The 24,313-nt window shown below is 36.4% G+C and overlaps 1 protein-coding gene across 1 annotated transcript in view; it reads left to right on the top strand.

Moving 5' to 3' along the window:
* Positions 1–229: 229 nt before the first annotated feature.
* The window catches only part of LOC127860324 (centrosomal protein of 70 kDa-like), a 43,375-nt gene continuing 19,291 nt past the window's right edge, over positions 230–24,313 (top strand). Inside the window, exons 1-8 of the mRNA XM_052398330.1 lie at positions 230–285; positions 13,729–13,831; positions 14,427–14,553; positions 19,441–19,537; positions 21,647–21,826; positions 22,547–22,632; positions 23,058–23,126; positions 24,050–24,164. Coding sequence (XP_052254290.1) covers positions 244–285; positions 13,729–13,831; positions 14,427–14,553; positions 19,441–19,537; positions 21,647–21,826; positions 22,547–22,632; positions 23,058–23,126; positions 24,050–24,164 — 819 coding nt within the window. The 5' untranslated portion in view covers positions 230–243. The remainder of the gene's footprint in view (positions 286–13,728; positions 13,832–14,426; positions 14,554–19,440; positions 19,538–21,646; positions 21,827–22,546; positions 22,633–23,057; positions 23,127–24,049; positions 24,165–24,313) is intronic.

Raw genomic sequence — 24,313 nt, 5'->3', positions numbered from 1 at the left:
AACAATGCGTAAGATCGCATATTTTCGCCTTTAAACTCGAAAATATAACCTTGATATAAAATTTGAATAAATAAAAAATGAGTAATAGGGCGATTATTTAATTTGTTTTACTTGCACGCTGAAGTATGAAAGTAACGCTGTCCTTCTTTCCATAATAAAACGAGATTTCCACATGCATTCCGTATTTTAGACAAAGTTCGTAACTGCACTCCGCGTTTTACATGATAGATCAAACAAAACAAGATGGCGTCGCCCATTGGCAGTCTCGTAAATTTGCGGCGAAATGTAAGATTTCTACACATGCGTTATATTTCCTACATAAAAAAGTGATGCATTTTTTACAAAATCAGAATAACCTCAGCATGGTTCATAAAATTAATTTGCAGCAAATGACTCTTGGATGAGTTGACACCTCGGTAGTCAAGTTGCAACTTGAACTTTAGGTTCATGGGACTGGGCACAAGTACTTGAAACAATTTTTTGGTCCTTACATATATAATAAAAGTAAAGGTACCCAACGATGATTTCACAGGTGTATTGAATAACACAATGCAACAGCATAATAGATCAAACAATGCACACATATGTCGTTGTGGTTGCCAGCAGGAAGCGTCCATCTATGATAAAACACCTTTTATTTGATGAAAATCGTCCAAGTTTGTCCAAAACAGCCAAAAGTTTCGCAATAGCACCCCAAAATCAAAGTGTGTAATTCCTGACGTCCAGCTGTCAGTAATGAATGAAGGCGATTTTCGGTTGATTGTTCACAATTAAACAAGAACTTTGCTATAAACTCCACAAATGTTTTTCATTTACTAAGTTTGTCTTCGAACTACGGCGTTCTTAAGTCCGAGTTGAACGGTAAACAGTCGGAAATTCAGAAGAAACAACAAATTTTGTGTACTTTTACTTTCACGACCATCATTTTGAGGCAGAAATCGGTGTTACTGACAGAAGACGTTTTCATTGGTTGAAAATAAAATTAGTAAACTTGTTCTATAATTTACGACTTATTCAACCAATCGATAACAAGATTATAATTTACCGCGTTCCATCAATAAAATGGATTCAGTTTGAACAGAGCTACAGATAAGCTTTTTGGGGTAATTGGGTAATACCCTTCAAAATAAGAATGAATTTGGTAATGGAAAACGTGATTGGTTATCAAAAAGTATGATGCCCGCTCATATAAAAAATAATTGGGTATTTGTACCAAAACAAACAAGTGAATTGGTAATTTGCAATAAAACATGAATTTAGCTTCTCAAAACCGTACCTACATAAAGTCACTGTTATGTATTCAATCGAAGTATATGTTGTTCCATCTTTCTGCTATCAGATTCAACAATCTGAAGACAAGGGAATTTCTCAACCCACTCATCGAAAGTGTTTCTACTTGTTTTTGTTCTAATAATATGGGCCAGTACTTTTGTTTTCAGGTTTTTTTATGGCAATTTCGGGGCCGATATTCGGCCCGATTCCCCTCAAAAAAGAGTATATATTTTTCCCCCATTTTGTAAAAAAAATCCCCTCCAGAGGTAAAAAAAAAAAAAATTTTTTTTTTTTTTTTTTATTGAAAGATCTGTTTCATAATCATGACAAATATATCTCAAATTTATTTCATAAATAACTAACAAAGTATATAACTATAATTTATATGATTTGCAGGGCTCGAAATTAACACTCGCACACTCGCAAAATGCGAGTGAAAAATACCGATTGCGAGTTAAGTTTTAAGCCACTAGTAATTTTTTGCGAGTAAAGAAATAGTGAAAAAACAGTAATATTGCTAAATGGGTTTGACGTCCTGAACGCTAAACCATAGGTCATAGAACATCCTAATACCCGTATGCGGAAGCCCGCACCTTGTATATAGACTAGTCTACTTATAGTACAGATACGAGGATGGTATTGGTACAAAGAACGTTAAACAGTCGACTAATTCACATGTGTTCATTGAACTTGAATAGACATGGCGTCGAAGCGAAAAATAACTAGTTTCTTTTTGCCCACAGATGGAAATAACAATACGAAAGATAAAGCAAAGTTAACTGTTTAATAAAAAAACGAAATTAAATTATATTTCCAGCAAAATTTGCGAGAATGATTTTGATTTTGCGAGTTGGTATTAAAGCTGCTCGCAATGTTTTGCAAGTAGAAAAAAAAGTTAAATTCGAGCCCTGATTTGTAATTATTATAAAGTGTTATATTAAATTAGATAAGTTTTTTCCAAATCAGTGGACTTTTCACATGAATTGCATTTTTTCTCCCAAAATGGCTAGCAAAAGGCCTGATGTATCTATATTGTGTCAATATTTGTTGATAAAAACATTCCAATTTGGTCCATTTTATTGATAAAAAATGCTCAAATTTGCCATTTAATCGATTTAAAAAACTCAATTCGACTCAAAATGGCTAAGAAAACTGAGACTGTGCATAAAGGCTGAACTGTCTGAAACTAATGATGAAAAAATCATTGATATATATTTCAGAAAAAGGACAGAGGCATTCTGCTGTGAATATTATATTCATACAAACATGTGTATTCATATAATAAATATCATTACATATAAAAGAAATATTTAATTTTCCCCTTTTCCTAAAAAACAACGCATTTTTTCCCCTTTGGACAGGCCTCGCCACCATTCCCCTATAAGTGAAAAAAAACACTGGTTTTAGAAACCCAACATACCCCATCATAGGGGTTTGGAACGGTATTGTGGTAGTATAATATAGTGTATTTTGACCGAAAATGCCCCAAACAAAATTCATTATAGTCATCAACTATGCCCTTTGCAATTGTTTTATATTTAGATTAATTTACCACGACAAAGGAATCTAAATGTTTTTGTATTTTTTTGCGCAACTTTTCGTCTGCCTCGAGACGCCATTTTGTTTGACTCGCATTTGTTATCATCTAAACGATTGGTAAATACGTTACCAGATAAAAACAAGCGCTTGTCGATTAAGACTCGATTCAAAATGGCCAAAACAAAACGGGATTTTTCATTACGCATAGAAGGCAGCTCGAATTGGGTATCGGCGATTTGTTTTGCGTACCGGTACGCACAGATTTTGAAAAAAATGCGTATCCACCTATTTTTTATTGCGTATTTACGCAAATACGCAGCTTATCTGTAGCTCTGAGTTTGAACATAAAATATAATATTTGGTGTATTTTCTACTTTTTCTGAGTATTTTTGTTGTGCCGTTACCAAAGAACGACGTAGTTTGATGGCAAACTGAGTAAATGACAAACGCACGTGGAGTTTATAGCAAAGTTCTTGTTTAATTGTGAACAATCGACCGAAAATCGCCTTCATGCATTACTGACAGCTGGACGTCAGGAATTACACACTTTGATTTTGGGGTGCTATTTGTGAAACTTTTGGCTGTTTTGGACATACTTGGACGATTTTCATCAAATAAAAGGTGTTTTATCATAGATGGACGCTTCCTGCTGGCAACCACAACAACATATGTGTGCATTGTTTGATCTATTATGCTGTTGCATTGTGTTATTCAATACACCTGTGAAATCATCGTTGGGTACCTTTACTCTTATTATATATATAAGGACCAAAAAATTGTTTCAAGTACCTGTGGGACTGGGAGGGATACAATTCATTAAAACTTTGCTTTGGTTTTTCTTCATTCAATGTGGTACAATATGGTCAAACTATATATCATTTTAAAGGTAAAGACGGATAGAATAACATAAACACATTTTTTTTGACATTCAATATTTTTTGCTTTATTTATATTTTGGTTTAAAACCAATACATTTTTACACTAATTTACAAAATCTCAATCTAAAGTTAGGAAGGATATGCACGACCGTAAGTTGAATAAATACAAAGCTATATACATATACAAGGTCAAGTTAGCAACATTTCATAGAAAATTATTGTCAGAAAACAACAAAGGAGTTATTATTCAACTGAATTTTTTGGATAATTGTCCTAAACAAAGTTCTAAAAATAACTAAACTGAACTACTTTTTTAAAAATCCAGGTATGGTGTTTAATAAGAGTCACCATTCTATTTCAAGGGCTTAACAATTTTGCTATAACCAAATGGAAAATTTTAAACCATCTCAAATTGAAAGAAACTGCAGACTACATATACAATTGTAAATAAATATAAAGAAATAGGTTTGGCTGGGTAGAAATCATTGTGATAAAAGGAGATATTGCTCATCACTAAGAAGATTTTATGAGTTTTGTGCAGACAACTCTAGAATTCATAGTTTTACATAGAAATACACAGCTAGGTATCATGGTTTTTTCTTTCTTCCTTCCTGAACAACTACTGTCCTTGTACCGTTTTGAATATTGTGTTCCTTTTGACAAAGCGAATCTTTTTATACATTTGTATATCGATTCCTTCTACCCATTTTGAAAACGTGGCACTCACTGTGCTCCGTAGAAAAACGTGCATTACAAATCGGTTGAAATCACTTGAAGTAGTAAGATAACGTGGTATGTGTATACACATACCTGAGAAAACACATCATTATTTTGACAGTTAGGTCGCGTCTAGTATAACAAATGTTAACATTAATCAGGAAGAGATTGGCTTAATAACAGAAATGATCACCCAGAAATATAATCACTTACCCCATTTCAAATATTTTCCAGCTGAAAATTTTCCTCCACACGTCTTTTTTAGTGTAATTGTATTGTTTTTCTGGAGCCAAAGTGCATCTCACAGAATATCCATCCGACTTCCGTTGTTTTCACTTTCATTATTAAAAACTCCGTTGAAAAGAATTATTTTAAAATTTAGGTTGTTGAAGCCAATTGTTGTTATATATTATCAATAAAATAGTATACCGTGATGAATTGAACGGAGTTTCGTATCGATTTTTCGTTCAGTCTGAAAGCGTACTATTTTGTGTGCAATGATACAAGTGCATGTGATTCGAAAACAATTGTAAACATTGGTTCTTACAAAGTTATTTTTTTGAGTGTTTATGAGGTCTGATCATGCAGTTTGCACACATCAACGGAAAGATTACAATCCAATGCCTTTGTCATCGTCAACTGTTTGGAATGTCAATTAGGCGATGAGTGAGTTTTTAGCATGTTTCTTTCAATTTTATTTATTTTAAAATGGCTGCCCCCATCGTCATGAAAAGACATGTGTTCAAGTTTTGATATTTCTAGATATGTTAACTTTTTTTACTATTTAAGTGTAACTTGCCCTCATCAATGTCGATATTATGATATTATAAACTAGTTATATAATTTTCCACTGAAATAAGTTGAATAAACATCATTAGATTTTTTAAATAATGTCTATTTTTGTGTTAAAATCGCTTTGTATTTTGATTGATTTTGTCGATGGTATGAGACGTTGCTGCACAAAATTGGTAGCAGTTTGAAGGAAAACCATCCTTTTAAGCAAATATGTATAAATTTTCAATGTGGCACTCTTTGTTTAGTCAAATTTGAGTTCAATGCTAGGGGTCCCACATTTTTCAAACTGAAGCCTCTACATGAACCTTAAAAGTGAACTAAGTTGTAACAATCAGTTTAAATTATTAGCTGTGGGTCTACACAAGAACTGAAAGAAAATCCAGGATAAAAAATAAATTTGGATAGGGCACAATCATCCGCAGTTGCACCTGTCATAGTATATCATAGACCATCCTATTATCATTTAATTACTCTTTAGTCATTACATGTTACAGTCATATTGTTACAGTCCTATGTTTGTTATGTTTCCTGTTTCTCAATTTGCGTGTAACAGGAAATTACTATAAGGTCATCCATATTGTTTCTTTTTATAAGTAATGTCTGTAACTGATACTCTTGAAACCACCACTGATTCTTGTTATAATGTGTCATATGAATGTTGGCTGACCCACGGTACAGTCAGGTCGTCAGTTCTGAATGGGTGGCAGAAGTTTCCCAGTCATGGTTTTCACCATTTATTGAAATTTATTTTACAGTAGGCATGCATGAAGATTGGTGAAAAAACATGGCCGCCAGTGGGCGGGGCATTTTTCTATATATGTATATAGTGAAAACATGTGAACACTCTAGAAGTCCCATATTTGGCCCAATTTTCATGAAATTTGGTCAAAACATTTGTTTCCTTGATATGAGAGTTGAGTTCGAAAATGGTTCTGGTCAATTGAATATCATGGCTGCAGGGGGGGGGGGGGGGGCAGTTTTCCTTATTTGGCTATATAGAAACCTTGTAAACGCTCTAGAAGTCACAATATTTGCTCAATCATCATGAAAGTAAGTCAAAACATTGGTTTTATTGATATCTCAGAAGAGTTCGAAAATGGTCCAGATCGGTGAAAAAACATGGCCCCCAGTGGGCGGGGCATTTTTCTCTATATGTATTTAGTGAAACACGTGAACACTCTTGAAGTCACATTTTGGTCCAATTTTCATGAAATTTGGTCAGAATATTTGTTTCCTTGATATGAGAGTTGAGTTCGCTAATGGTCTGGTCAGTTGAATAACATGGCTGCCAGGGGGAGGGAGGGGGGGGGCAGTTTTCTTTTATTTATATAGTAAAAAAAGCTTGTGAACACTCTAGAAATCACATTTTTTGCCCAATCATCATGAAACTTGGTACAAAGATTGGTTTGATATATAACACATAATTAATGCCATAATTATTGCCCTTAGATTGTCCAAATGTTCATTATATTATACAAAATCCTTGTAAACACTCTAGAGATCACAATTATGTTTTAGATTTTATGAATCTTGGTCATAATATTTATTTTTGTAAGCAAAGTTTGATGTTTGGTAAGGGGGCGGGGGTCAACTCAAAATACAGGTCACCAGGTCAAATCTTACAAAAACAAAAACACTCCATATGCCAGAGTTTTGGTTCAATAGTGATGGAACTTGACCAGGATGTTTGTCTGGACAATATCTAGGTCGAGTTTGACGTTTAGTAAAGACTGAATGAACCGTCTCCTCTCAGGTGAGCGAACTAGGGCCATCTTGGCCCTCTTGTCCTTAAATTCCACAAATTCATTAAATAAAAAAGTTTTTGTTTGCTTTTAAATATTATTAATATCATTGAGTTAAATTATAAAAATATCAATAAGTTTTAATTACAATTGCTAATTATATCATTAATAATGAAATAATGCACAAGAAAAGTGCAATTCTGTTTTAATTAGTCTAAATTAGTTATTAGTAAAAATTTAAATATCAGTGACATCCAATAATGTGATTATATACATATGAATTCACGAAAAAAATGAAATTGTTGACAGTTGCATAGTTTATTTATTTATCATATTTAACTGTTACAAGGACTCAGGAGTTTTGAAATTAATATAAATTTGATTTAACCATTTTTCAATTCACCAATTGACCCTATTGAATTGGATTAAAAACAACTAACAACTACAGTTCCCGCAACTACTGATTAACATGTATTCCATTTACAGTTAAACCAAATAAAATGATTTATAAAACCAAAAAAATTTCAAAGAAGCTGCTTCATAGATAAAGTTATTTAAAGACTTCATAAACAAAATAATCATTTTGATAATAAATCAAGAATATACTTCAACCAAACAATGATAAATTTATTGGAGGGGGGGAAACGTCTGCACTAAAACTAAAATGGGGGGAAAACGTCTGGGGAAGAAACGTCTTGGGGGCAAACGTCTGGGGGAGGAAACGTCTTGGGGGGAGGAAAGGTCGGTCCGTCCACCAGGTGGCCTAGGATCATGAAACTTCATAGGTACATTGATCATGACTCGCAGATGACCCCTATTGATTTTGAGGTCACTAGGTCAAAGGTCAAGGTCACGGTGACCCGAAATAGTAAAATGGTTTTTGAATGATAACTCAAGAATGCATACGCAGCCAACAGGGCAAACTCTGAACAATATTACTGAAGCAACTGGTCTGTAATCCTAAATCTATAATTATCAGTCCAATGAGACATCATCCTTTGAGTAAAATACAGTGGATCAGTAAAAATATTATCAGAATATGAGATTTTTTGTGTATTTTGTATATTAAATAGTGTGTTAATGTTTATTTTTGTTGATTATTATAAATATAAGCAGGACAGGGGCGGTAATACACTATTATATCTTTCTTATATACAGGGGAAACAAATGCAATAAGTTTAAATTTCATGTTTAATGAATAGAGGATATCACCCCCCCCCCAATTTTTTTTAAAACATCATTTAATAATTACCACACCCCACATTAAAACCCCCTTCTCACCCCCACCCCCTCTCACCCCCTACCCCCACCCCCTACCCCCCTACCCCCCCACCCCCCTACCCCCAACCCCCATTTTTTTAAACATCTAATAAATATCCCCACCCCACATTATACCCCCCTCTCACTCTCCCCTACCCCCCACCCCCCATTTGTGTAAACATATAATAAATTACCACACCCCACATTATACCCCCCTCTAACTCCCCCCTACCCCCCACACCCCCCAATTTTTTTTAAAACATCTAATAAATTACCCACCCACATTATTACCACCTCTCACCCCCACCCCTCTACTACCCTACCCGCCCCCCCCACCCCCACCCGACATTATACCCCCCTCTCAACGCCCCTACCACCCCTCCCCACCCCTCCTACCCCCCCACCCCCACCCCCCCTCAAAATTTTTTTAAAACGTCTAATGAATTACCCCACCCACATTATTACCCCCCTCTCACCCCCCCTCCCACCCACCCCATCCCCACCCCCCCCCCCATTTTTTTTTAAACATCATAAATTACCACACCCCACAGTAAACCCCCCCTCTCACCCCCATACCCCCCCCCACCCCCCCAAAAATATTGTTTTAAACATCTTATTAGTACCACAACCCCCATATTATAACCCCCTCTCACCCCCTTCACCCCCCTAAAACCCCCCCACCCCCACCTCCCCCAAATTTTTGTTTTTAAACATCTAATGAATTACCCCACCCCAATTATTACCCCCTCTCACCCCCCATCCCCCACCCCCCCCCCCCCATTTTAATTTTAACATAAATTACCACACCCCACATTAAACACCCCCCTCTCACCACCCCCTATCCCCCCCCACCCCCCAAAAATATTGTTTTTAAAACATCTTATTAATTACCACACCCCATATTATACCCCCTCTCACCCCCTTCACCCTCCCTACCCCCCCCACCCCACCTCCCCCCAATTTTGTTTTTAAACATCTAATAATTACCCCACCCCACATTATTACCCCCTCTCACCCCCCTACCCTCCCCACCCCCCAACCCCCCAATTTTTTTTTTTAAACATCTTATAAATGACCCCACCCCACATTATAGCCCCCTCTCACCCCCTACCCCCCCACCCCCTACCGTCCCACCCCCACCCCCCCAAAAAAAAGATTTTTTTTTTTAATTCTTATAAATTAACACACCCCACATATACCTCCCTCTCACCCCCTACCCTCCTACCCCCCCCCACCCGCCACCCCCCAATTTTTTTTTTATACATCTAATAAATTACCCACCCCACATTATTACCCCCCTCTCACCCCCTCTCACCCCCACCCCCCCCTACCTCCCCCCACCCCTCACCCCCCAAAAAAAAATTATTTTTTTTAAACATCATTTAAATTACCACACCCCACATTATAACCCCCCTACTCCCCACCCCCCCCTACCCCCCCACCCCCCGACTCCCCCCCCCCCCCCCCCAAAAAAAAGTTAACATCTTATAAATTACCACACCCCACATTATACCCCCCTCGCACTCCCCCCTACCCCCCCCCTAACCCCCCCTCAATTTTTTTAAACATCTAATAATTACCCCACCCCACATTATTACCCCCTCTCACTCCCCCCTACCCCCCCCCCCCCCCCCCCCCACTCACCCCCCCCCCCCCAAAAAAATATTTTTTTTTAAACATAATTTAAATTACCACACCCCACATTATAACCCCCTACCTCCCACCCCCCTACCCCCCCCCCCCACCTCCCCCCCCCCCCCAAAAAAAAAAAATTAAAAAAATTAAATATCTTATAAATTACCCCCCCCCCACATTATACCCCCCCCCCTCCCTCCTCCCCCCCTTACCCCCCCCCCCCCCCCCCAACCCCCCCCCCAATTTTTTTTTTAAACATCTAATACATTACCCCACCCCACATTATTTTTTTTAAACATCTTATAAATTACCACACCCCACATTATATTGATCATGACTGGCAGATGACCCCTATTGATTTTCAGGTCACTAGTGACAAAAAACATATTCACACAACACACAATGGCTGTCACTACAACGGAGAGCCCATATGGGGGGCATGCATGTTTTACAAACAGCCCTTGTTTCATATAAATAGACTGCGCCAGAAGTTTGGGTAGTCGTTGTTTGTCATTTAGAAACCTAACTTTCATTAATTCGTCGACACAAAACCCACGCCGTTTTCTTAAGAACAAACTCCTTTTCCTGATTGGCTTCCATTGAAAATGCCGCTTAGCTAATCAAAATGACGTATGCATCACAAAAATGCCTGGCGGAGTTTAAATGTAGTATTTTGAGCTTATACCAACTCGTGCAATTAACTGCTATGGGATGATTATTGATTTTTACAGCACTTTTTAGGTAATAGGCCCTCCTTTATTGCGTCGTACGCAGTCATGCATTAATATGCGCGTCTTGGGGACACCGAGATAACACGCGATTGCAAAAGCGGATAAGACTTGATACATATGGATCTAGATAAAAGGGCACGTGGTGCTAATTGGTTTTGAAAGGGGCAGTGTGACGTTCTGAAAAAAGGGGCATGGGGGCGCCACGCTGATAAGGCCTTGATAAAACACTAGATGGCACATTTAAATGCAAAAGGCAGTGATAAAAAATAAATGCATATATCTAGGTAGTGTTAATGCTTGTATAGAACAGCATTTTCTGATACCAAAATGGCAGTAAAAATAAATGAAAACAACCTATCGTTGTATGCATCAAATCTGGATAGCAGGCCATACAGTATTGTCACACAAAACTATGAGAATGTATGAGGAAGCAACAGCACATAATGCATGTCAAGGTTCTATTTTATTTTATCACCATTTTTTTGGAGCTGAAAATAGCACAACTGGTTTTCTGCATAAAGAGAATATATAAATATCCTATATTTACTTCATTTACTTTCTGGCATTTGCATATTTTTTTAATTAAAACAAAAATAAGATTAAACAATTTAAACATTTTATAATCAGATTTTATATTAAATTGGCATAAAAAAATTCTTTTGTCTATGAGATCATACCAGCGACCTGCCTTTAAAACTTCCGTGCATTCAGAAATCAAGCAATTGTTTTTCGCTTATTAAGTTGTGTTTTCTTTGTTCAGTATAATATAATAAATATCACACCCATACAGGTTGATAAAACTGGGTTAGGTTAACATTACCATTCTCGGGTTAACATTATGATGATCACCCTGTATGGGGTGTGATACATGCTTTTATATATGTTTAAAAATAAACTTGCAATGTAACTTCAAGCATTATAAATTAATATAAGATAAACTTGAATTTATTTTCAAGAATTATATTTTCAAATAGTATAAAGTAATTAATAGTAAGATGCTCATATATAAATGGTTACATCAATTTTTATGTCCCGCACCCACTATAGTGGGGGACATATTGTTTTTGCCCTGTCTGTTGGTCTGTACGTTGGTCTGTTTGCTCCAACTTTAACATTTGCAATAACTTATTTTTAATATTCAAGAAAGCAACTTGATATTTGGCATGCATGTGTATCTCATAGAGCTGCACATTTTGAGTGGTGAAAGGTAAAGGTCATCTTTCAAGGTCAGAGGTCAAATATATGTGGCCAAAATGGCTCATTTTATGAATACTTTTGCAATATTGAAGATAGCAACTTGATATTTGGCATGCACGTATCTCATTGAGCCGCACAGTTTGAATGGTGAAAGGTCAAGGTCATCCTCCAAGGTCAGAGGTAAAATATATGTGGCCAAAATCGCTCATTTTATAAATACTTTGGCAATATTGAAGATACCAACTTGGTATTTGGCATGCATGTGTATCTCATGGAGCCGCACATTTTGAGTGTTGATAGGTCAAGGTCATCCTTCAAGGTCAGAGGTCAAGTATATGTACATTTTGAGTGGTGGAAGTTCAAGGTCAAGGTCATCCTTCAAGGTCAAGGTCATCCTTCAAGGTCAAAGGTCAAAAAATAATAATCTAAGCGGCGTTCACATGAAGCTGCACATTTTGAGTGGTGGAAGTTCAAAGTCATGGTCATCCTTCAAGGTCAAGGTCATCCTTCAAGGTAGAAGGTAAAAAAATCACAAAAAGATCAAAGCGGCGTTCCCACGAAGCTGCACATTTTCAGTGGTGGAAGTTCAAGGTCAAGGTCATCCTTCAAGGTCAAGGTCATCCTTTAAGGTCAAAGGTTTAAAAAATAAAAAAATAAAGCGGCGTTCTCATGAAGCTGCACATTTTGAGTGGTGGAAGTTCAAGGTCAAGGTCCTCCTTCAAGGTCAAAGGTAAAAAAAATTAATTCAAAGCAGCGTTCTCATGAAGCTGAACATATTGAGTGGTGGAAGTTCAAGGTCATGGTCATCCTTCAAGGTCATCCTTCAAGATCAAAGGTAAAAAAACAACTTTTTTTTAAAGCGGCGTTCTCATGAAGCTGCACATTTTGAGTGGTAGAAGTTCAAGGTGAAGGTCATCCTTCAAGGTCAAAGGTCTCAATAAATAAATTTCAAAGCGGCGCAAAAGGGGACATAGTGTTTCTGACAAACACATTTCTTGTTGAATCTCTTGTTGCTTCTAGTAAGTTCTACTCACGTGTTTTCATAGTAGCAACAGCATGTTTCCTATTCAATAATGCAATATAAAAAATGCTGGTTGGGACCAAATATAATTACATTATTTTCAAGCAGTAAGCATTAACAATAATAGCATTTCATCCCATGCCATGTGTAAAGGCCAATAATAAAATTTACAATAACACTTAACAATGTTGACAGGAAGAATTTCGTTTGAGATTACCCCTGGTTTACTTCATGTCTATTTCGGAACTGACACCTGTGGCAGTGAGTCATTTTCAAGACTCTAAATTCACAGTTTGACTGAAAATGTATAAACCTTATTGTTTTCTTATTTCCTGATAAATTACCTTCAAATCAATACCAAGATCACTTACTGTGGACAATCCATTATAGCAGCAAACATGTTCTAATTACCAATGAACGATCACGCAGACAGGATTTTGCCGCCATTCGAATATGTCTATGAGCGTTTCGACAATTCAGATTGTTTACATTTGTCTATTTTCTTACGGTTTGTTGCGGATAAAATCATCAAATATTAAGGTGTATGGCTGTACAATTTGTTCAATCATATGTGGTAAGACTTTTTTCAATGTTGAATGAAATGTAATTTGTTGCGGAACTGGCGATTTTTCGGAACTGACGACCTGACTGTATTTTAAGAGGCTAAAAATTTACATTTCGGATTTTCACAACATCAAAAACAAAGAAAGGCAATTAAAAACCCTCATTTACAGGTTTAAATCTATTTTCATGCCACAATTACTTATAAGGAAAGTCATACAAGGTATATTGGTATATTTAGCATACAGAGTATCATCTGCGCAGTCTGGTCTGGAGCTACGCAGGCCATCTATGAGATAGGATAAGATCTATGTTCTAATGATGCCGCTCATATTGACACTTTTTATCTGAACTTACCATATTGACTGTACTGTTTTTAGGCAACGGAGGAGGATGCATGGTCAAGTGTTAACAAAAAATTACGTGAACATGGTCTGGGGACTGTGAAAATTCAGCATCCAGCAGATATACAACATCTGTCAGGTAATTTACATTTATTGAATTGACCTCATTAATGTGAAAATATGTGATATGCAGCCAGTGTAGCTCCAAACCAGCCTGTATATTTGCATAGTCTTGTCAGGAGCTACCTTGTCTGCTTTAAAGTCTCAAGGCCTTATTCTCTCATTAAAGGACATGGTACCTCCTTACCAGACAGCTTAAATGCACAGACTGGTTTTGATCTCTAGTGGTCCCATAAAGCAAAAGACACATTTTGCATGATGTGGGCCATATTTTCCTTTTAAAGCAGATCCACTTGCAGAGTCCTAGCAAAGTCCTAATTTGAAAAACTTTACTGCAAAAGTTGCTTAAACGATCAATTACACTGAACCAGATTGCATATTTAGATGTTCATTTCATGGCCGTATTTCAAAGTTGATCAAGTACATCTGTTCTGTAAAAAAAATATGGTTGCATTGAGTTATATTAGAATTATATTCTAAGTAAATTTATGTGCATTTTCTGTCTTTCATATTTCATCAAAATCATTTATAATTGGAAGATCATTTGGACTGATATTTTGCCCCATTTCCAAAAGCTATGCGTAAGATAGTATTTTTAAGCGAATACATCGCAGGATCAACAGTGTGTTTGGATGGGGCGAACGACACCCAGGTACGGGACAACATTCTCTCCTTGATTTCTGACTGTCAGCACAGACAAACTCTGGTCCAGGATCTCATAGGGAAAAATAATCAACTCAAGTATGGGTTCTATTTTTACAGTTATCTAATATTGTTCAGGTATTGTACAGACACTAATGCTGCATCATAAAAAAATACTAACTTATTAAGAAATACTAAATTACCGGGTATGATAGCATCCGAAAGTTTAGATAGTCTCTGTTATTGTTATAATACTTTGCCACCATTGATGAGGAAAAACATATTACTTCATATTCATTAAAAACACTTAATACACTTAATCACTGTAGTAAATGATGGTGTAATTAAAAATGATTCCAGTCATATAATTACAAGAGATTGAAAGTTTTTATGTAAATTCTTCTGTGCTCTGAGTAACTGAGCTTGATGCATGTGTATAAAGTGTTGACCCAGTTAAACTGAGCTTGATGCATGTGTATAAAGTGTTGACCCAGTTAAACTGAGCTTGATGCATGTGTATAAAGTGTTGACCCAGTTAAACTGAGCTTGATGCATGTGTATAAAGTGTTTACCCAGTTAAACTGAGCTTGATGCATGTGTATAAAATTATGAATCTAGTCAGAAAGGTCTAAAATTCAATATATCTTCATAAGGGACAACAAATGCGCATCTACATGTAAGTGTGAAAGGATTAACGTCTCCATTTACAGGAAGTCTCTTCTTAACAAATATCAAGTCTAAGCTAAAATTGTTTTCACTGTTAGCCTCTGGGTACTGTTTTTGAAAACACTTTAAGCACATGCATGAACTCCAGTTTTCCCAAGGTGCGGCTGATATTAATGAGTTGTGTTCTGAGAAAACGGGGCATAATGCATGTGCCTAAAGTGTTGTCCCAGATTAGTCTGTGCAGTCCGCACAGGCTAATCGGGGACGACACTTTCCTCTTTTATGACATTTTTTGCTCATCTATTTTTGGAAAAAAAATTATGAGCTATAGTCATCACCTTGGCGTAGGAGTCGACATCGGCGTCCGTTTAAGTTTTGCGTTTAGGTCCACTTTTCTCATAAAGTATCAATTCTATTGCATTCAAACTTGGTACACTTACTTAAAATCATGAGGGGACTGGGCAGGCAAAGTAAGATAACTCTGGCTTGCATTTTGACAGAAATATGTGCCCTTTTTATACTTAGAAAATTGAAATTTTTTGTTAAGTTTTGTGTTTAGGTCCATTTATTCCTTAAGTATCAAAGCTATTGCTTTCATACTTGCAACAATTACTAACTATCATAAGGGGACTGTGCAGGCAAAGTTATGTAACTCTGACTGGCATTTTGACAGAATTATGTGCCCTTTTTATACTTAGAAAATTGAAAATTTGGTTAAATTTTGTGTTTAGGTCCACTTTTTTCCTAAAGTATCATAGCTATTGCTTTCATACATGCAACACTTACTAACTATCATAAGAGGACTGTGCAGGCAAAGTTATGTAACTCTGACTGGCATTTTGACGGAATTGACCAGTCGCCAACTCCGCCCACATTTTGTATATCAACCAATCAGATATCGATTTTTCACACACCCCTCAGCAACGCTTATCTGGCCGCCATTTTGTCCGACAAACAAAGTGTGTTGTACATATGGAATGGACGTAATTTTTTCAGAGTTTACACAGATTTTATATCAAATGCATGATCATTACTGTTCGATCATTATTCAAAATTGTAGGTGCTATACATACTTTCTAAAAGGTTATTATTTTATCTTTATTTCTTGAACATATGAACGAGTAATGAGAAAACAAACACAATAAATAGTTTAACCACAGCAGGTGTGTATTCTATAAAACGTGTTATACCGTATTGATGCACAATATTATTAAGCATTTTGGGCAACATAATAATTGCCACACGTGCTTATTAATCTCAGCGTAATTGTCGATGATTAATAAATAACAGTATGTTGCGTGGATCTCAGAATGAAGGAACATTAAGGCATTGTTAGGTACTGTACACAAGAAAAGAAAACTATTTAATTACATAAATGATTTCCAATTATATATTTATTTTCTGTGGATCATAAACAAGGGAAATCATTATAAATTGTTAACTTAAATATTGTTTTAACTAAAGTAAAAACAACAAAAAGGTGATTTCAACGCGGCTTAGCCAGCTTAAAGCGACTTCAAGTGTAAAATGTACAGCTTATAATACAACAACAACATTTCTAATACAACATATATTGATACGGGGAGAAATGTGAAAATTGCAATTAAAATATAAGGGCCATCTTGTTATAAATAAGCAAATGCATAATATGCTAAATGTATTCAATTCGAATGTTCGTGAACAGCACCGTAATACCAACATTTCATTTTTTGATAGTGAAATGTAACAGGTTTGCATTAAACATAAATGAAATAAAATGCATATTAGACTATCTGTTAATGAAACCACGAAATTAGGCCTGTATTAAATTATGGTTACAATCAAAATTTGATTTATATCCAAATAACAAAAATCGGTGTCTTTTTAAAAATAACTCAATAAAACAAAGATCTTAACATTTTTAATAAACAAAAAAACCATCATGATATGGATATGTCATTTGGATTTAATAAAAATATTTTCAAAATTATATATGAATAGCCACCGGGTTCACTGTGAGATGGTTGAATACAAGTTCAAAATCAATATGAAATAAATGCTCATTTTTACAACGGATTTTTCATCACCTCCCTATATAATATGTATAAGAAACGTTTCTGATAGTCAGTCTGCCGTTAACTCATTTATTTTGATTACGCCATTTCTCTCTAAAGTTTTTTGAATGTATTAACGTTTTACAAAGCAGTTTAGGTTAGTGTGCGGCTTTAATAATTTATTTTATAGAAAAGAGCATAATACATCATTACAAATATAGAATTTCCCTCGCGTAATCCGCTATAATTGCGATCTGCTTGTCGGAGTTTTCTAATCACTAGACCACGTGACTATGTGGGCGGAGCGATCGATAATTTGGCGACTGGTCAATTATGGGCCCTTTATACTTTGGTTAAGTTTTGTGTTTTGGTCCACTTTACCCCTAAAGTATCATAGATATTGCTTTCATACTTGGAACACTTGCAAACTATCATAAGGGGACAGTAAAGGACACGTTGCATAACTCTGGTTGTCATTTTTACGGAATTATGGCCCTTTTTTGACTTAGTAACTTTGAGTATATGGTTACATTTTGTGTTTAGATCCACTTTACTTCTAAAGTATCAAGGCTATTGCTTTTAAACTCAAATACTTTCAATCTATCATGAGGGAACTGTATCTGGCAAGTTGAATTTTACCTTGACCCCCCCCCCCCCCCCCCCCCGAATCCCCCTCCCGCCCCTGAATCCCCCCCCCTATTATTTTTTTTTTTAATTAAAGATCATCTAATAAATGGCCTCCACACCCTCACACTATACCCCCCACCCCAAAAAAATAATTTGTATGCCCCCGGTAGGGTGGCATATAGCAGTTGAACTGTCTGTCAGTATGTCAGTCAGTCTGTCCGCCCGTCCGAAAAAAACTTTAACATTAGCCATAACTTTTTCACTTTTGAAGATAGCAACATGATATTTGGCATGCATGTGTATCTCATGGAGTTGCACATTTTGAGTGGTGAAAGGTCAAGGTCATCCTTCAAGGTCAAATGTCAAATTTATGGTGTCTGTCCGTCCGAAAACTTTAACATTGGCCATAACTTTTTCAATATTGTAGATAGCAACTTCATATTTGGCATGGATGTGTATCTCATGGAGCTGCACATTTTGAGTGGTGAAAGGTGAAGGTCAAGGTCATTCTTCAAGGTCAAATGTCAAATATATGGTGTCTGTCCGTCCGAAAACTTTAACATTGGCCATAACTTTTTTAATATTGAAGATAGCAACTTGATATTTGACATGCATGTGTATCTCATGAAGCTGCACATTTTGAGTGGTGGAAGTTAAAGGTCAAGGTCATCCTTCAAGGTAAAAAAAAAAAAAATTCAAAGCGGCGTTCTCATGAAGCTGCACATTTTGAGTGGTGGAAGTTCAAGGTCAAGGTCATCCTTTAAGGTCAAGGTCATCCTTCAAGGTCAAAGGTCAAAAAAATTAATTTGCAAAGCGGTGTTATCATGAAGCTGCACATTTTGAGTGGTGGAAGTTCAAGGTCAAGGTCATCCTTCAAGGTCAAGGTCATCCTTCAAGATCAAAGGTTAAAAAAAAATATATTAGAAATTCAAAGTGGGGTTGTCATGAAGCTGCACATTTTGAGTGGTGGAAGTTCAAGGTCAAGGTCATCCTTCAAGGTCAAAGGTAAAAAAAAAATAAAAAAATTCAAAGCGGCGTTCTCATGAAGCTGCCCATTTTGAGTGGTGGAAGTTCAAGGTCAAGGTCATCCTTCAAGGTCAAAGGTAAAAAAAAAGTAATTTCAAAGCGGCGTTATCATGAAGCTGCACATTTTGAGTGGTGGAAGTTCTAGGTCAAGGTCATCCTTCAAGGTCAAGGTCATCCTTCAAGGTCAAAGGTCAAACAAAATATTTCAAAGCGGCGTTCATATAAAGCTGCACATTTTGAGTGGTGGAATTTTGAGTATTTTTTTTTGCATTTATTTTGCATTTTTGGAAGATAATGTAATAAATGACCACACCCCCAAACTATACATCCCTCTCCTATCCACACCTCCGTCCTTTGTGATTGAAATTGAGATAGGTCCCTACACCTTTAAAAAGAAAAATAGATGAGAGGTCTGCACCCGCAAGGCAGTGCTCTTGTTTGTTTAAATGAAGTCTCTTCTTAGCAAAAATCCAATTTAGGTGAAAAGTGTTGTCCACAGTGCAGTGCGCACAGGCCAATCTGGGACGACTCTTAACGCACATGCATTATGCCCAGTTTTCTCAGAACGCGACTCAAATGCATTATGGCTATGTAATTCACGACCCCAATTGCATCGTTTTTCATTGTATTGAAGGGAAGAAGTAACCAGACAGACAGAGTTAACAGAGAAATATTTCAGTAAAATGAAGGACCTAAAGATCATGCTAGAAAGTTCTCGGGCAAGAGTGAAGGTATGAAGAAATTTGAATATGGTGATGCCATTAGAAGACTGAAAATTTTGTGTATGCTTTACCTCTTTCAATTAAGTGTAGTTATGGTGTGTTGTAGCCTACAACTCATTAAGTTTGTAAAAATGTCACCATGGGTCTTTATTGTACTTTGAAACGTGAAAGGAAATTAACAAGATTTGTGTTGCTCTTTGATAAGTGCCTGCCTGCAAATTTATATTATTTGATGTAGAGTAAGTGGGAACTATGTACTGCCCAAAAGTGTTTTCACCTTAAACTAAAAATGAAGTGGTGTTTTTTGTTGTTGAAATTCTCATACACAATTATATAAAATTACCTACTTGTTTACTGCCAGGTAAATTTTGCTTAAATTTTCACAGTTGAATGACCTAAATGTAGGATTATGAACAAAGGAATTTTAACATTGACCAGTTTGGAAAGAATTCTGGCCAAATGTTATTTTCCATTGTAGAATATATAGCCCCAAACTTGTGCACTCAACGTCTCTTCAACTGCTAGACAGATATTGCTCAAACTTTCAAAAGTTGATATATCATGATGTGCCAGTTTGGTAGAAATATTGTTGTTTGTCATAATTTCCACTGTGGAATAAAGTTTGAAGGTGATTGTAAAAATAAGTTTTTTGTCTGCCACAAGTTATGGTTAAATAATATGATACTTTATTTATTTCTTTAAAGCAGTTATTTTTATGTCCCCCCCTATAGTAGTGGGGGACATATTGTTTTTGCCCTGTCTGTTGGTTGGTTGGTTGGTCTGTCTGTCTGTTTGCGCCAGCTTTAACATTTTGCAATAACTTTTGCTATATTGAAGATAGCAACTTCATATTTGGCATGCATGTGTATCTCATGAAGCTGCACATTTTGAGTGGTGAAAGGTCAAGGTCATCCTTCAAGGTCAGAGGTAAAATATATGTGGCCCAAATCGCTTATTTTATGAATACTTTTGCAATATTGAAGATAGCAACTTGATATTTGGCATGCATGTGTATCTCATGGAGCTGCACATTTTGAGTGGTGAAAGGTCAAGGTCAAGGTCATCCTTCAAGGTCAGAGGTCAAATATATGTGGCCCAAATAGCTTATTTTATTAATACTTTTGCAATATTGAAGATAGCAACTTGATATTTGGCATGCATGTGTATCTCATGGAGCTGCACATTTTGAGTGGTGAAAGGTAAAGGTCAATGTCATCCTTCAAGGTCAAGTATATGGGTCAAAATTGCGCATGTAATGTCACTTCTGCAATATTGCAGCTAGCAATTTTATATTTGAAATGCGTGTGTATCTCAAGGAGCTGCACATTTTGAGTGGTGAAGGGTCAAGGTCAAGGTCATCCTACAAGGTCAAACATCATATAGGGGGACATTGTGTTTCTCAAACACATCTTGTTTTACCTGCGAGTCCTGCGTCCTGGACTCACAAAAACCTCTAGGGATGCAAAGTTTTGAATTTTTTGAGTCCCAAAAATGCATTGAAATTTCTAAAAAAGTAATTTTGTTTAATATTTGGACTCATTCGTTCAATTCGGGGACTCATAGATTTGCAAGTTATCGAGTCCCAGGACTCAGATGAGAAAATTTGTAAAAATATCACTGTTAAAGTATTACATTTATAAAGATGTTTTTTATGGAGCATGTCCTCTTAAACTGACTCCTGGATATGTATGTTTCCAAACATGGTGTGTCATGGGGAACTTCAGTGTTTGTTTCACAGCGAGTATTCATTCATGTTTCCCATGTACTAGCTCATTTGTTAGAACACAGAACTGACCATACAGATTTTGTGAGTTCACTTCTAGGGAAAGCTACATGAGTTTTTTTAGACTTCTTTATAAAGTAATTAAACTTTTTTTTAAACTGGGCTTAATGCTTTAGCCTAAAGTGTCATTCCAGATTAGACTGTAATGTCAGCACAAATTCGCCTAATCTGCACCTAGAATAAACTTCACTTAAACAAAAATACCATATAAGCAGAGAGTGGACTGCACATGCTAATACGAGATGACACTTTACGCACAAGCATTAAGTCCAGTTTTCCCAAAACACAACTAACATATAATCTAGACAAACAAGGTAAATAACTCTGTTTGCCAGGAACTGGAGTCAGATGAGCCTGCCAAGACCACTACTGATGATGTGTGGGGTGTGAAGGAGCGGGTGAATAATACACGCACTGCAATCATTGCCAAGAACAAAGACCTGGAGTACAAGTGCAAGCAGCAAGAGAAAGAGCTGCAGAGACTGAAGGATAAACTTCACAATATGTCCATACAGGTAGGCTCTTTGATCAGTTTACTAGGAACTGACACATAAACTTTTTATTAGGCTTTTTCATGCTCTAGGAAAATGGGGCTTTATGCATGTGCGTAAAGTGTCGTCCAAGGGGCAATACTTTACTTCGAGCGTGGATTTTGTTTTGAAGAGGTGTCCTTAAAACAAAAACTGCCATAAAATAGGAAAGTGTTGTCCCTGATTAGCCTGTGCGGGCTTCACTTACTTATCAGGGAAAACACTTTAGGCACAGGCGCTAAGTCCAATTTTCCTAGAGTTTGGCTAATAAGGTCACAGCACAAAGTTGGTTTACGGTATGGGAAAAGTTATTTGGCGGCCCAATAAGCTCAGAAGGGAGACCTTTGGTCTTTATAGTAAGGTGTTCCGGACTTGCTGCACGGTTTTCTCTCACCATGTCATTTGGTGCCTTAAATGAAGCCATGCCATTACCTGGATGTACTCTTACAAGGCCTGAGATTGAATTTATAACATGCTTATTTGAGGAAACATCTCATATTTGAGTGGGATGTATGTCAAGGCATGAACTTGGTCTTGTTAGAGGAGAATGTGCTATATGGTCAAGTCAGAAGAACGAATTCATATCACTTCCAGACATGTGGACACTTATACAATCTGATTATTATCAATTATACAGTACTGTTTCTTTTGAAATAACTTGTATCATTTATTGTGTTATTGATGTAAAAATTATTCTGTTAACAGGAGGAGAAACGCAATCAGAGGGTGTCCGACGTATTTCAAGAGTTCCGTAGGCGAACTGCTCGGGCACATCACACTATGGACGACAAGTAGGTGTTGTTCCACGTTAGTTAGTGGATTGTGTTATAAAATAGGTGCTTCCATAAATGCAAATAATCAGTATACTTATTTAATTGTTTAAGTGCTATTTCACATGTTTATCATTTTAATTTTTTCATATAAAAATGTTTATATTAAATGTTTGTGACATTAACCCTTAAAACAATTTCAGGAGATTATTATCTGTGGCGAAAATCATGGCCACTTATTTTTAATAATAAAGTCTAAATTCGTTACCAGGACAATAAATGATTTTAGATATCTACGTTTGAGCTTAAAGTAGGCAATCTGTTGTATTGACATATTCTGAATTTTTTGAACACAATAGAGTGAAAATACAAATAAGTGAAACATAACTTAAACTTTACATGTAACATATCAAATTGTACTTTATAATATCTGCATATTTTCATAGACTGCTAGATGTTATAGACTCCTATGAGAGACAAATTACAAAACTGGAAAAAGACTTGGAATTATACAGGTATTTGTACATTTGACCAGTGTCATACAAAAATGGGTCTTATGCCATATGTAGTTATAATAGGTCTAGACCAGCCTGCTCAGTTGCGCAATGTGGTCAGACACCACCCTTTCTGCTATAAAGTCACCCAAGGTTTTTGGCCTCATTAACGGACTACATAGCTCCTGACCAGACTTTGCAAATGCTGGCTGGTCTGGAGATTCTCTGGCGGCATTTAGCGTAAGACCCATTTTTGCATGAAGAGGCTCAGTTTAATCTTATCATCATTTTTTGGTAACAATTAATTTTATTGTCATGTTATTCAAATTATTGATTAAACATGTCAAGTTTTTATATTTCATAGAATTTTTATGTACCAAAACATATCTGTGTTTCCATCTTGTTACTGGTAAATTCTGTTTTCAAACCACTACCACCACGCCATAAAGGCTATTTTAATGATTGATAAGGAAGGCTTATTACTCTGCCGAAAGTGGTTTCCCTTTACTGAGAAATTATAACTCTGAATTTAAATACACATAAGTATGGAATCTATTAAAAATAACATTCAGTAAAAAACAACTGTTGGCTCTTAACTTGATTACAAGTATTTTAGTAAATTGACAATAAATGAACTGGCAACAGACATATCTAACACTCGTTCTTAGACTGGGCTCAATTTATATGCGTAAAGTGTCATCTCAGTTTAGCCTGTGCGGTTTGCATAGGCTAATCAGGGACAACACTCTCCGCCTCGACTGGTTTTTAGAGGAGACTTCCTTTAAAGGGAAAAAATAGAAAAATTCCATTAAAGCTTAAAACATCATCACTGATTAGCCTGTTTGGACTGCATTAAGCCCTATTTAACCAGAACAAGGTGCATATTATTTTAGGAAATTTGTTTAAATTTGCACTTTTTGTCAATTGGTTCCTGGTTTTTGCAGAGTGGAGGGTGAGACGGCCCGTACCACAGATGGTTCAGCAGACGAGGATATGCCCTCATTCCACTCAGTGACACATCACAGCGAAACCTCAGGGAACTTCAAGAAACTTATCAGGGTGTGTTGCGTTCTTGGTCATCTGGGCTTTACGCATGTGCTTTATGCGAATTCTGCACAGGCTAGTCAGGGACAACACTTTCTGCCTAGACTGGAATTTCCTTTTGAATATACATCCAGAAAAGCGAAAAGTGTTGTCCCTGATCAGCC

Source organism: Dreissena polymorpha, chromosome 15, assembly GCF_020536995.1.
Source record: "Dreissena polymorpha isolate Duluth1 chromosome 15, UMN_Dpol_1.0, whole genome shotgun sequence".
In the NCBI taxonomy this organism is placed as follows: Eukaryota; Metazoa; Mollusca; class Bivalvia; order Myida; family Dreissenidae; genus Dreissena; species Dreissena polymorpha.
This window is presented reverse-complemented; position numbering and strand designations above follow the sequence as displayed.